Source organism: Camellia sinensis, chromosome 6 (assembly GCF_055761805.1).
Source record: "Camellia sinensis isolate YWXY chromosome 6, ASM5576180v1, whole genome shotgun sequence".
NCBI lineage: Eukaryota > Viridiplantae > Streptophyta > Magnoliopsida > Ericales > Theaceae > Camellia > Camellia sinensis.
In genome coordinates, this window is record NC_138966.1 from 145,155,755 (window position 1) to 145,170,186 (window position 14,432).

The 14,432-nt window shown below is 34.2% G+C and overlaps 1 protein-coding gene and 1 pseudogene across 1 annotated transcript in view; both read left to right on the forward strand.

Moving 5' to 3' along the window:
• The first annotated feature begins 1,462 nt into the window (after positions 1 to 1,462).
• On the forward strand, positions 1,463 to 3,878 carry LOC145793666 (isoleucine--tRNA ligase, cytoplasmic pseudogene; annotated as a pseudogene).
• A 666-nt stretch (positions 3,879 to 4,544) lies between these two features.
• LOC114285889 (tRNA synthetase class I (I, L, M and V) family protein) overlaps positions 4,545 to 14,432 on the forward strand; it is a 37,290-nt gene continuing 27,402 nt past the window's right edge. The window contains exons 1-8 of the mRNA XM_028228977.2: positions 4,545 to 5,305; positions 5,652 to 5,717; positions 6,226 to 6,369; positions 7,383 to 7,603; positions 11,313 to 11,478; positions 12,346 to 12,459; positions 12,802 to 12,899; positions 13,862 to 13,940. Of these exons, the coding sequence (XP_028084778.2) occupies positions 4,772 to 5,305; positions 5,652 to 5,717; positions 6,226 to 6,369; positions 7,383 to 7,603; positions 11,313 to 11,478; positions 12,346 to 12,459; positions 12,802 to 12,899; positions 13,862 to 13,940 (1,422 nt within the window). The 5' untranslated portion in view covers positions 4,545 to 4,771. The remainder of the gene's footprint in view (positions 5,306 to 5,651; positions 5,718 to 6,225; positions 6,370 to 7,382; positions 7,604 to 11,312; positions 11,479 to 12,345; positions 12,460 to 12,801; positions 12,900 to 13,861; positions 13,941 to 14,432) is intronic.

The window sequence follows — 14,432 nt, forward strand, 5'->3', positions numbered from 1 at the left end:
GTGATAGCAGTGGAGGTTGCTGGTTGAAATGAGGGCGGTGACCAGTATTGAGGTAATGGGGATGGTTGGTGGGTTTAGGGCTACGAGTTTGGAAAATTAGGGTTAAAAAGTTAAGAATGGGGATAAAAATAAAATTTTATGTTTGGACAAAATTAGAATTAAAAAAAAATATATAAGATGTGGGGGTCTTAAGAAAAAATGTAGGGGTAAATAACAATGTCCCAATTCTAGAAGTAAAATAAAAATTAACAAAAATATAAAAAAATATACATAAAAAAAAATTGTAAACAAAATTCATATTTGACTTATAACCGACTTGTTTTTAATTTGGCCTATTTTAAAAATTTGGATATAAGTTACTTTTTGGCTTATATCAAAGCTTTTTGGTTTATTTACAAGATTATTTGGCAAGATGGAAAAAAAAATATGTTTTTGTTTTTTTCAATATTATTTGTTTATGATGTCACATCACTAGGCAAATAGGTATGTTGTCGTTTGGTAATGATTTTTTTAGTTAGTTTTTTTTGACTCTTTTAGCTTAAGATTTTTTTGCTTGTTTGGTTTTTTTGACTTTAGAATGGCAAAGTTTTTTTTGTCATTTTTTGACTTTTTTTTGGTCTTTTGTGATTTTTTAGCTTAGGATGAAAAGCAAACCGGGGCTGAATTGACTATATTATCCCATGAAATTTTGTGAAATTATAATTTTACTATCACAAAAGGGTATTTTAGGTTAAAAGTCAATTTGTTGATTTTTTTTTTAAAGTTACATCATCTCTATATTTTTTATAAATTTTTTCAAAAAGTTATAAAATCAAATTTTGACCTACTTATCAGGATAGGCCTTACTGTCACATCACACGAAGGTATTTTGATAATTTTGAAAGTTAACTTATTTCTAACTTCTCAAATGATTTTTTACTCAATAAACTTACTTTTAATTTTTTAGAAAAAAATCAAAAAGCATCTTATATCCTTTTTTTTTTTTTTTTTTTTTTTTTTTGGAGAGAATAAGTCATAAGCAACTTTGATCCTTATTCCCAGAATAGGCCATTATTTTTAAGGTTGGAATCTCACGGACTTATGGTTAATTATTTAGTAATTTTAAAATATAAATATGTAATATTTTATAATATTATAATTAGTACAAAATATGAATAGTTAAGATATTATATTAAATATTTAAGAAATATGAAAGAATATAATAAATAATAATTGATTAAGAATATAGATATACTCCGAGAAATAATCTATAATTTCGTCAGACTTAGAGCAATAGCGTAGAGTTCACAAAAAATCTAATTTTACCATATGGCAATAATAGCGTAGATTTTAGTTTTCAACTTTATTCTCTAATTTTTTTCCCTGTATCGTCCATCTCTTTAGATTTTAGTTTTCAACTTTCTCTAGTTAAACCCAGTCTCTGTCTCTCTCTGCAATCTCTCCAGCCAAACAATCACAATCCATGGAAGACGTCTGCGAAAGCAAGGACTTCTCCTTCTCAAACCAAGAAGAGAAGATCCTTCAATGGTGGACCGAAATCCATGCCTTCGAAACCCAGCTCGACCGCACCAAAGACCTCCCAGAGTACATCTTCTACGACGGTCCTCCATTCGCTACTGGTCTTCCTCACTACGGCCACATTCTCGCTGGCACGATCAAAGACATCGTGACTCGGTACCAGACCATGCGTGGCCACCACGTGACTCGACGGTTCGGTTGGGACTGCCATGGATTGCCTGTGGAGTTCGAGATTGATAAGACGTTGGGGATTAAGACTAGAGACGATGTGTTGAAGATGGGGATTGGGAATTACAATGAAGAGTGTCGAAATGTTGTGACCAGGTATGTGAAGGAGTGGGAAACGATTGTGACGAGGACGGGTCGGTGGATTGATTTCCGGAATGATTATAAGACTATGGACTTGAAGTTTATGGAGACCGTGTGGTGGGTTTTCTCTCAGCTCATTGAAAAGGGCCTTGTCTATAGAAGTTTCAAGGTTTGTCTGTATATCTATTAGTAATTCATGTTAAATTAATCTTTGAAAACTCGGTGATATGCAAGTCAAACAAAATAACACAAAGGTATGCTTTACTTAGCATGCACACATTCCAACGAATGCATATTTTGTCATATTTTAAGAAAATGTGATTTTTTTTATAAAAAAAAAAATTGTATAAAATTTTTTAAAAATAATACGACCTAAAATAAGTTTAAAAAATACCCTTTCAAAATAGCACTTTGTGATCAAAGAGTTCAAATCCGATGCACTAGTCATGCAATTGGCATCAAGGACTTGGATGCTTACATTTGAAATTGGAATTTGATTTTGAATTTTCAAAAATAATTTCTTAAATTTTTGAGTTTTGAAATTTTTATTTTTTGTATTTTGTTGTTTTTAGTATTTTTAAAAATAATTTAGTCAATTTTTTATTTTTATTTTTTAGATGCACGTAATCTAAATGTGTTTTTTATGTGCACTTAATCTAGATAAATTTAACAATAAAAAAATGTTTATTAAGAGGAAAAAAAAAACAAGTACTAAGAATGAGTTTGGGTATAACTTGTTTTTTTGGCTATTTACAAAATATATGTGTATAAAAACAGGTAGCTGGTGTGATAAAAATAAATCAATTAAGCAACTCATTTGGCTTGTTGCCAAACTCACTCTAAATATAAAAGCATACGAGATGTAATTTTTAATGATTTTGTTTTTTATTTTTGCAAATATATTACCTTTTTAAGTACATTTTAAATGAGATGATTCTAGGGGAATTGCTAAATGCCTTTCTTTTTAGAATCACCCGCTTCTTTGAACCTCTACCACCCAACCAAATTACTTCATTTCTTATTTTTTCTTAGACCCATTTCCTAATCTCAAATATACTCTTTAAACTCTCGTCCTAACACTTTTCAATTGTCAATCTCCCCCCACCTCTAGCAACCCATTACCCTCGCTGGCAACCTTGCCATAGCTTCCACTAGAGACCTTCCTTCAGCCTGCTTTCACCAGTGACTTTTCTTTTTTGATGACCGACCTTCTTAGCTTTATCTTCCTTTCCCTTCTTCCACAAGCGATCCTCCATCTCGTTTTTTTCACCAAATGCCTCCGTTTGGAAAGTGGGTTGGCTTTGTGACTTTTTGATTATTTTAGCCTGGGCTAAAAAGTTTGGTTTGGGAAGAGTTTTTTGTTTTTTTTGTTTTTTTTTTTACTTTTTTTGTGAGAGAATAATGTAATGATTATGAGTTAGATGTGATGTTTTGTTTGTTGTGACTAAAATAGCCTATTTTGTCTTTTGTGACTAAAATAGCCACAAAAACCCTTGCCAAACGAAGCCAAAATCTCTGATTTTACTAATCTCAATCATTTGTCATCATTGCCACCCATACAACTACCCTAGTGTCTTGTCATACATGCTCATGTTCAATTTTTCTTCATTTGAAATTATCTTGCTTGGTTCGAAAAACCAATACCAAATAAAACGATGGAAGATTGGATATAAACCACCAAACAAACGGTGATAGTTCAGTTATAGACCATTGAACAAATGATGGTGATTCGGCCTTGAACTACCAAACGAAATATGGGGAAATCGCAGGTAACACTACAGTCGTGACAATAGTGCAATAAGAGTAGATTTGCTACAATCACTGATTTTTTGTGATCGTGATTACAATATGATGATAGATTAATATATTGAAATAGGAAAAGAGAGTCTAATATTGGTGAGGGTGGTGCTGTTGTTGATGGTTGGTGAGTAAAGGTGAATGTGTTAGTGGCTATAGATGATGTTGGTGATGGCAACCGAGGTTGCTGGTTGAAATGGGAGGCGATTGCCGATGTTAGAGTGATAGGAGATAGTTGGTGGATTCAAGATTAGGGTTTAAAAAATTAAGATTAAAACCTTAATAATAAGGATAAAAATGAAATTTTATATTTGCATAAAATTAAAATTTAAAAAATAAAAGATGCGGAGTCCTAAAAAGGAAGATAGGCATACTATATTAATTCTAAAAGTAAATTAAAATGAATAAAAATATAAAAAATATACATAAAAAAAAATTTATAAGCAACATTCACTTTGTTGGCTTTCCATTTTCAAAATTTACTTTTCAAAAAATTGTACATTTATATATATTTTTATTTTTAATGATTTTTTTAAATATTTTTAATATTTTTAAAAATTTTTAAACTTAACATAAATATACTTAAAAAATATAATATTTGTGATTTTTTTTTTTAAAAAAATTGGCTAAATATAAAACATACAAATATTCAGTATATTTTCGTATATTTATTAATTTTTTAAAATATTGTTTTCACAAATATTTTACTATTTAAATACATTTAAGTAAGGTACATAAAAAAATAAAAATAAATTTAAAATTTAAAAATATTCACTAAAAAAAAAAAAAATTAATTTCAAAAAATTAATCAACATCTATCAACATTTTTTTTAATATTTTTTTAATCTATTTTTCCTATTTTTTTACATATATATTTTATAAAAAATTAAAAAATTCACTTATTTAAAATATTTCAAAACAATCCTTATTTTTGATGGGTTGGAACTTCACCGACCCATAGAATTGCGTACATTTTAGTTTCGTTTTTTTTTTTTTTGTAGTTTTGGACTTTATTCTCTAATTTTTTTCACTGTATCGTCTAGTAGGGTTTCTGATTCTTTCCTAAACACTTCCCTGTCCCAGTCTCTCTCCATCTCTTTCCTCGTTAAACCCTAGGCCCCCTCTCTCCGGCCACAATCAACCAACCATGGACGACGTCTGCGAAGGCAAAGACTTCTCCTTCTCATACCAAGAAGAGAAGATCCTCCAATGGTGGACCGAAATCCACGCCTTCGAAACCCAGCTCGACCGCACCAAAGACTTCCCAGAGTACATCTTCTACGACGGTCCTCCATTCGCTACTGGTCTTCCTCATTACGGCCACATTCTCGCTGGTACGATCAAAGACATCGTGACTAGGTACCAGACCATGCGTGGCCACCACGTCACTCGACGGTTCGGTTGGGACTGCCATGGATTGCCTGTGGAGTTCGAGATTGATAAGAAGTTGGGGATTAAGACTAGAGACGATGTGTTGAAGATGGGGATTGGGAATTACAATGAAGAGTGTCGAAGTATTGTGACCAGGTATGTGGAGGAGTGGGAAACGATTGTGACGAGGACGGGTCGGTGGATTGATTTCCGTAATGATTATAAGACTATGGACTTGAAGTTTATGGAGACTGTGTGGTGGGTTTTCTCTCAGCTCTTTGAAAAGGACCTTGTCTATAGAGGTTTCAAGGTTTGTCTGTATATTTATTAATGTTGAATTAATCTTTTGAAAATTCGGCAATATGTAATTGCGTTTTGGTTTTAGGGGGTTTTGTTATATATAGTTTAATTCTACATTGGGTATTGGAAGATTTTGGTTTTTCTCTCAGATATTTGAAATGGTTTTTGTCTATAGAGGCTTCAAGGTTTGTCTGTATAATTATTAATGTTGATTTAATCTTTAGAAATTCCGGCAATAAGCAATTGGGTTTTGGTTTGAATTGTATTGGGAGATTTTTGGGAAGTGAATTGTATTGATGATAGTTTTATTGTGTAATGGGTTGAATTTGGAGTTGTTGTGATGTTATTTTTTGCAGGTTATGCCATATAGCACTGGTTGCAAAACTCCACTGTCTAATTTTGAAGCCAATTCCAACTATAAGGTTTAAATCAGAACTCCTCTTCTCGGTGGCTTGTTCAAGTGCTAGTGTTACTATTATGATGGTAACAAATAATTGTATTTTGTGTTGGTGCTATTTGTTGCTGTTCTTGTCATCAGTGCTGGTGCTTCTGGTGGTACAACTGGTGGTTGCTCTAGGTGGTTCTACCGATGGTTCTAAAACTAATTGAGAGCACTCACAATTTTTCCCCAAAACTTTGTTAGAAGTCTCTGATCACATTTTCTGTTTTACAATGCATGTGTTAGATTTTTAAATGATTTTTTTTTTAAAATTTTATTTTGGCATTTTTTTTTTTAAAATTGTAATTTTGTTTTTGATGTCATTGGCTGAGTGCCCGGATGGCTAATTGAATGGAAAGCTTGAACTGTCCCGCTTTTGCTTTGTTTGTCATTGTTATTCTGATTATAATGATTTAAGAATATTTTCATTTATTTATTTTTCTAATTTCAATTTATGAGTTTTCCCCTTATTTTTTACACTTTCTGAACAGGAAGTTCCTGACCCTGAAATCATGGTGTCTTTCCCAATAGTTGGTGATCCACAAGGTGCGGCTTTTGTGGCATGGACGACAACGCCTTGGACCCTTCCCAGTAATCTTGGCCTTTGTGTCAATGCAAACTTTGTCTATGTAAAGGTTAGTTAATGCTATTTGGCCAAGTTTGATGAATCCAGAATTTACTATTTCTGTATGTCATTCCACCATGTGTTGCTACTTTAAATTGATCTCATCTAATACTATTATTCTAGTACATTTGTCTCTTTTTTTGGTACATATACTGGTATACTTGTCAAAGGCATATATTGTAGAACTGATTGGAAACCCTTTTGTAGCTAATGAATGAAAGCCTGTTTGTAGTTTAGGTATTTATTGCGTTCTAAGGCATCTGGAGGTATTTTGTAAGGTGTCTGGTGGTCATATCTTCGGTCTTTGCTTGAGCTGAGATTTAAGTTTTTTTGGGATGCTTATCCATGTCAAGTTGTGGAAATTTGCAAGGTCTGTGTGTTCGCGCTTTTGTCTTACTCCAAGGCACGAAACTTTGTGCTGGTTTGGCAAATGCTTTTTGGCCTTTTCAGGATGAAGTTATTGCTAGAAAGCTGATGCGCTTGGCAAATGCTAAAAAAGTTGGCTTTTGTTATTGGGAAAGTTTATTTGGGTTTTTTTTTTTTTTTTTTTTTTTTTTTTTGTTTTTGTAAAGTGAGCTTCTTCACTAAAAAGTAACAAATTTTAATAAAAATTTACAAAATTTTAATACAGATATAAAAAGTTCAGAAAAAATGTGACTTTTTTAGCTCTTGCCAAACAGGGTGGATCTAGTTAAAACAAAAAAATTCTTCTTTTCCCCCATATTCTCAGCTAAATAAGCTGAAACCAAACAGTTGAAATGTTTTTGGCTTAAAAAATCAGAAAGAGGATTCTTTTTTTTTTTTTTTCTTCTAAAACCAAACAGAGCTTTTTGTTTCATAGTTGGAAATTTGCTCCTATTCTATGACAAAGACTAAAGAATCATAAACCATCTAACACTTTTATCCTGTTATAGCATGTGAGTGTTGGTAGATTGATTCTACACCTTTGTATCGGAATATAAGCTTGATTTTAGTTCAGGTTATGTCACATGAAAATTAACTTCGTGTCGAAACAACAATCAGGTTCGCAACAAGTTCAATGGGAAAATTTATGTGGTTGCTGAGTCTCGACTATCGGAGCTTCCTGTTGAGAAACCAAAAAAGAACATTTCTAATGGATCTGTCAATGAATCTGAAAATTCAAACTCTAAGACCAAGGGATCCTCTGGTGGAAAAAGTAAGAATGTGGTGGATACATATGAGGTGTTGGATAAATTTTCAGGGGCTTCACTTGTGGGAACAAAGTAAGTATTTTCAGTATGCGTTCTTAGTTAATATGAATTGTCATTATTATTTATCGAAAGAAAAAGAGATGTCATTGTTGGTTTGTTTACTACATCCAAATAACTAATGTTCATTCACATCTTCCTTTATTTATTTTTTATTTTTTGTTCTGTCATAAACTTTGTCAGTGCTTCCAATTTGTCACAAGTGTCCTACCCTTATCTTTTGGTGTAAGAATGTAATGTTTAATTTGACAAACAGTGTCCCTCCCCGATGACTAGCAGAATAGTTGGGGTTGCAGTTTTGTCTATATCAAAGAGAATTTCATTATTCCCAGTCTCCCGATTTAGGAGGCAGTTTCTAGAATGCGAAACCTCTCTTATCAACCATTTCAGGTTTCTAAAACTTTAATGTTTTGTAATAGTAAGGAAACGGCTGATGAATTTTGTAGTTATGGCTGTTCATGGTTTGGCTCCAAAAATGGAATCGAGAAGATTATTAGCAAAATGAAGTAATTGTGTCTTTTGGGGGTTGATAGCGGTGGTCAACTTACCATTCCGTTTGTGGAAGTGGCATTTTTATAGATAAGAGAATATCTTGTAGAGGACTGATAGAGATTGACCAAATAACTAAAGAGTTCTCCAATATTTTTGAGGCCAGAATTAAGGTTGAAGGTTATCCAACATGTTTCTTGCCAACAAATATCTCCATTGTGTTGATAGGGCAGCCATTGAGGTATGTATAAGGGCTTTGGTGAGGTTGAATGAGGACAGAGGTGGTGGTCGAAACTTGAGTTTAGTCAGGTTACTGTGCAATTTTTGTGCTACCACCACCACTAGGTTGAAGATGATGGGAAAGAAGGGATAGGCATATGTGAAAAAAGATGGGTGAGGAGGAAGAATAAGGATGTAGCAATCAATGTCATTCAATTAGGTGAGTTGGTTAAAGATGGGGCTGCTCTTTTAATGGGCCTATTTGGGGTAATGAAATCTTGGTTAATGGGGAGGAGGCTTGTGACTTAAAGTTCAAATTTAATTTAGAGGGCAAAATCTGCTTTACCGTCTACTGGTTTGGGCCTTGAACACTTTACCCCCTGTCATTTAGAAATAGCTGTTTGCTCCCACGTGGGTTTTTTTGGGACTAAAGTGCAATCCTAATGCTGTTAATTAAAAATGTAAAATGACCTCAATACCCTTTTGGCTTCTTCTATCTTAAAGAATCCATTCCCACAACCATTTTTTTGGGCAGTCCACCTTTACCCCCTTGTTGTTTTTTTATTTATTTTTGGCTAGGTAGAAAAGGTTTTATTGATAGTAATGGAAACATTACAATTAACAAAAGAAAGAGAAAAGAAAAAGAAAATATCCTTCATGGGATCCATATAGACAGCATCACCAAGAAAAGAATAAAAAAAAAAAAAAGATTCCCATAAGCTGTAAACACCCAATATTTGCAAACCAAATACCAGGAGCAGTGGGCGACCAAGCTGTATCATATTGTCGTTTGTGGTTGAGATGGGAGTTGAATCACCAGATGAGTAATTTTTGTACTCCACAAACAAGTAGATCCTGGGAGTTGAATCACCAGATAAGTAATTTTTGTGCTCCACAAACAAGTAGAGCCTATACTAATACGCTACCATGACTAGACCCGCAAGAGTCAACAAGAAGTTCAAAAGCTTCAATAAGTATTCCCAACACCCTCGACAATTCCTCAAATTTGTTCAATTGCAACCCTTGCAAATATCCTTCTAAGTTGATAATGTCCATGGCCATCTTGGGGTCGCTTGAGGTTATGAAATGAGTGACCCCAATTGAGATGGCTATTAGCGGAACAAGTTTGCAGCTCTGGGCAAGCTTAACCAGGACCTTGTGAGTCAAAGACTCATTGAAAGCAAACCCTAGCCTGAGAAGATTAAGACCAAAAGATCTAGAAATAGCAGTCCTGGCCTGAACTTGGGCCTTGGAGAGGAATTGTGTGTCTGGATTCTATAGAAGAAAGGAATTGTGGTCTATGAAGCATAGACACGGCAAAATCAGCGCCGTGGCGGTGTCGGACACGGGGACACGCCGGGGACACGGGGACACGCCGGGGACACGTACGGGACACGCCATCTGCCGTGTCCCTTTAATTTAATTGTTTTTCTTGTAGGGGACACGCGTGTCCAGATCTGGACACGGCGTGAGACGCGGCAAGTAGGAAGAGACAAAGGAGAGAGTGTGAAGGAAGAGAGTGAAGAGAGACAAACCTGTCGAAGATCGAAGCTCCATGAATCCAGTTGAAGATCGAAGCTCCAAGCTCCATCAGTCGATCGAACACCCCAGACGATCGCGATTGACCTCCATCCATGACCTCGACCTTGACTCGCCTGTCGATCTTCATCAGTAAGTCTCTCTCTCTCTCTCGTCCCTCTCTCTCGCCTTCCTTCTCGCTCGCGTCTCTCGCCCTAGCTCTTGCATCGATCGCGTCGATCGCTCTCTCTTGCAATCGCGTCGATCGCCCTCTCTCTCCTCTGATCTGATTCGATTCATGTACTAATATATCTATTATAGGTATATAATATATATATATCTGATTCATGTATAATATATCTATTAGGTATATAATATATATATGTATATATGTATTTATTTAATATTAATAAAAAAAACACCTTATATCTTATATTTTATATAATATATATACATATATTAATAAAAAAAAAAGTAGACAAAATAAAATAAAATAAAAAATTAATAGAATCATATTTATTTTAAAATATAATAATTAAATAAAATAATTAAATTGTATTAAAATAAAAATATTTATATAAAAAAAAATTTGCCGTGTCCCCAGCCGTGTCCGTGTCCCCATTTTTTAAAATTGCCGTGTCCTGTGTCCGTGTCCGTATGCGTGTCCGTGTCCGTGTCCGTGCTTCATAGATTGTGGTGCTACCGTGGATAGATTCCTACAAGTGGATTGAAGGTTGGACCTACATTGGATCTCACTTGAATCGATTCATCTATCCCCTTGAGGGTTTGTTTGAAACCCTGGTTTGAATTGGAATAAACTATGCTAATGTGCTGTAAACATCTCAGGGTCAAGGTGATGAGCACATTGAACTATCCATGTGGCTAAGAGCTTTCATAGCCCAGGCACAACATATGTAGTGTGTTCTCCGGCCTTGAGAGAATGGCCCGTTGTGCGAGCCTCTCACTTGGGGACTGGAATGCTAACGCTGTGTTTGGTTGGGGGGATTTGAGGAGAGATTTGGAAAAGGAAATAAAAAAGATAGGTGAAATGTGAATAAAATATACCTACATTTCACCTAGTTTCACACACCTTTTCCCTTTCTCTTTCTAAATCTCTCTCCAAATACAACAACCAAACACAGCATAAAAGCGAGAAAGACCCTGTTCCTCTATTTCTTGTTTTGGTCCCAGGCTTGTGTACAGTTGCCAGGGAAGGAGGGCTGTGGTTAAGGTAACATATGAGGGTGTGGCCAGCTCCCATGCTGTAAAGGGCTGTGTGTACAAGGCCTGGGAATGAATTCACATGTTACAAGATAGATGAACTGTAGTTTATGCTTTAACTTCTTATTTCACCATATATGATTTGGAGTATTGTAATTAAGAGAGACTATGAATGCATGATTAGAGATCAACTGTTATTTTATTTTCTGACTTTTTTTCATCATTTATGATTTAATATATTTTACCATATATGATTTAAGGGAGTTATGCATTACAGGTATGTGCCGTTGTTTGATTACTTCATGGACTTCTCCGATGTGGCATTTAGAGTTCTTGCAGATGATTTTGTAACTTCTGACAGTGGAACTGGAGTTGTTCACATGGCTCCTGCATTTGGTGAAGATGATTATCGTGTTTGTACTGAAAACCAAATAATTATTAAGGTCTGCAAGAGTTGCTGCACTTCTATACTTAAGTTTTTCTTCTAGTTTATTCATTGTTTGTTATGTTGTATATCTGTATTTCATTATTTTGATTGGCAACAAAGAACAATTTATTAAAATGTTGGTCTCATGGGTGATGAATCCATTTATTGCTTTTGTTGTTACATTAATGATGGGGTATCTGCTAATTTTTGTCGTGCTTGAATTTCACCGGGATGCTGCTCTTGTTATTTTTGTTTCAGTGTTACCGAAAAATTCTGATAACCTAGCAATTACGTTTTGGAACATGTTGTGAAATATAGTACACTTCGTTCCAAAACAGTAATTTCAGCGATCCAAAGCTATCCCAATAGTTTTTTTTCCAAGATATTTTCTTTTATCAAATATAATGAACTAAAATTTAAGGTGAATGTAGTTTTGACATGGGAAAACGTCAAAAAATGGTTCAAATGCTCATAGAAATGTGTTGCTACAGGATTAATTTGGAAAAAGAACCACATTTTGAAGGATGTCTAATTGTTTTAAAAAATTACTCTAGACTAGAGCTACCTCAAATTCTTAGTGTAAACTATACAAGTCTACCCCTATCGTATCACAATTTAGAGCATTTTATGTAACGCGATCTAGTTCGTGTTTCGTGTACTGGAATGATCCATGTTCTAGGTAACATAGGTTTGTTTGTTCTTGCACACATTATTTGTATTACTTTAAGGATGTTTCTAAAAATGCTTTTTATGTGTAATTTCATCCCCTGATGTTTGGCAGCTGCATTTGTACGATTGGTTTCATCTGTGTGCTGACTTTGTTGATTGTTTTTTTTTTTGGTATGATTATTCTTTGAATTTGTTGTTGGTTGGCATGTGTTAGGGGGAGAGTCTAATTGTAGCAGTTGATGATGATGGCTGCTTTACCGAGAGAATTACTGACTTTAGCGGTCGTTATATCAAGGATGCAGACAAGGATATTATTCAGGCAGTGAAGGCAAGAATGATTCTGATGTTTTAGTTATTATATTGGATAAGAGTACAGAAAATGCTTTGATAATTGTTGTTACATGAAGAGATTCTCTATACAAGTGTTTGAATAACTAATTAGGAGCAGTTTTACTTGGAAAGGATTTGACAATAAATGATGCAAATCCTTTTAACTTGATTCTTTCGTGATGACACGTTTTGTTTTTTAACTGAATTCTTCCAGGACTGCTAGATGTCACTGTTGGCACGTGTTCCTTGTGCCAAACTTGCTGTACTTTTCTTCTCAGAATTTTGTTATTATGCTTGATATATTATTACATTCTGCCCCTTTCTTTTGGTTGTTCTGCAGGATAATGGCCGGCTTGTAAAGATTGGAAGCTTGACACATAGTTATCCTTTTTGTTGGAGATCTGATACCCCTCTTATCTACAGAGCAGTTCCAAGCTGGTAAGCTCACAGCATTGAACATTTTTTTTTCCTTTGTCTTTTATGTACTTGTTTTAACCTCAGTAGTTGTTTGGCCTTTGGTGCTAATTGCGTTTTTTGTTTCTTATTATTTTTTTTTTAATCCTTTCATGTGAAACTTTTAATGTTTGTCGTGGTGTAGTTGTGTTCTTGTCTGGAAAGATGTACTTATAGAGAATGATTATATAATTGCAATCATAGTTTGGACCATGGGTTTCCTCAGTTCATATTGGGGTCTAGAGGCTGAAGATAATTTTGGATTTTAAGAATGCGTGAACTAGTGATTTTGGAGACTTCTTATATTGGAGCCACTCGTTAGCAACTATTATCGTGTTTAGTAAAACTGAATGCTGTGTCATCTTTTTAGTTGGATATGATTTTTGAATTAGGCTTTAGTTGAGAATGGCAGTATGTTGTATCCCCTTGGTTTGGTTATTGTTTTATTGTTTACTTTTAAAATGATCTTTTGATGCTATCTAATAAAAGTAAGACAACTAACTTGTCCTCCTCCACTAAAAGAAACTCTATAACTCAAATTTATGCCATATGAGGCATGTTGTTGCTTGTGATCCAATAGTCAGCTTGAATGCATGATCACATTTGGAAACTATGCACAATAGAGACTGGGAAATCTCTTCCTTATGCTCTTTATAACTGATTTAATCTCTCATGTTAACATTATCTTGATTTGGTAACTTTTTATTTGATGAACCCAACTATATGATTCTTGATTGATTAAGATATTGTGAGATAAAGGTTGCGATCGACAAAAGTAGCTTGTAAAATGCATTTCCAAGTTGTGACCAATTAGAATTATTTTATCCGACTTAATTTAGAAACTGGTACTCATCAAATGTGGAGTCTTGTCATTTTTCTTATCTTTTCATTCTTTCTTTATTTTATGGGTTATCTTATTGAGCTGAATCTTTATCATATATGTTTAGGTTTGTTGCAGTGGAGAGGCTGAAAGATCAATTGCTAGAAAACAATAAACAAACTTACTGGGTTCCTGATTTTGTGAAGGTTTGATATATTTTTTAAATCTCATTAATTTTTTATCTAGTGCTTAAATTATTGTTTTGTACTGTTGAAGAAATGTTAGAACCTTGTAAAGAATATTTAGATCGGTGCCTAATATGTAGGATGCAGGTTCCTACAGTATATTTCTAGAATTACAAAGAATATGGTTGTTGTATGGAGTTAACTTTCATAAGAACATTCAAATTGCACATCTTTATGCAGTTGATTTTCAAAAGGAACTGACACTGTGACGTCATGCTTAGAACTTCAATTTGTGCATTTCCTTAATTGGTTCTCCCTCAATTCCTTCTACCTTAATGGACAAAGCTAAGAAGCGAGGACACGTGCACATGGCACAATATTAACACGCTAACATGACAATTTTAAAGAATATAGGACATGACACGTGGGGGACACATGCAAAATGTATCTTTATATATTTATTATGTTGTATATAGGAATATTTTATTCAAACCTTTTGGCCATCCCATCCAA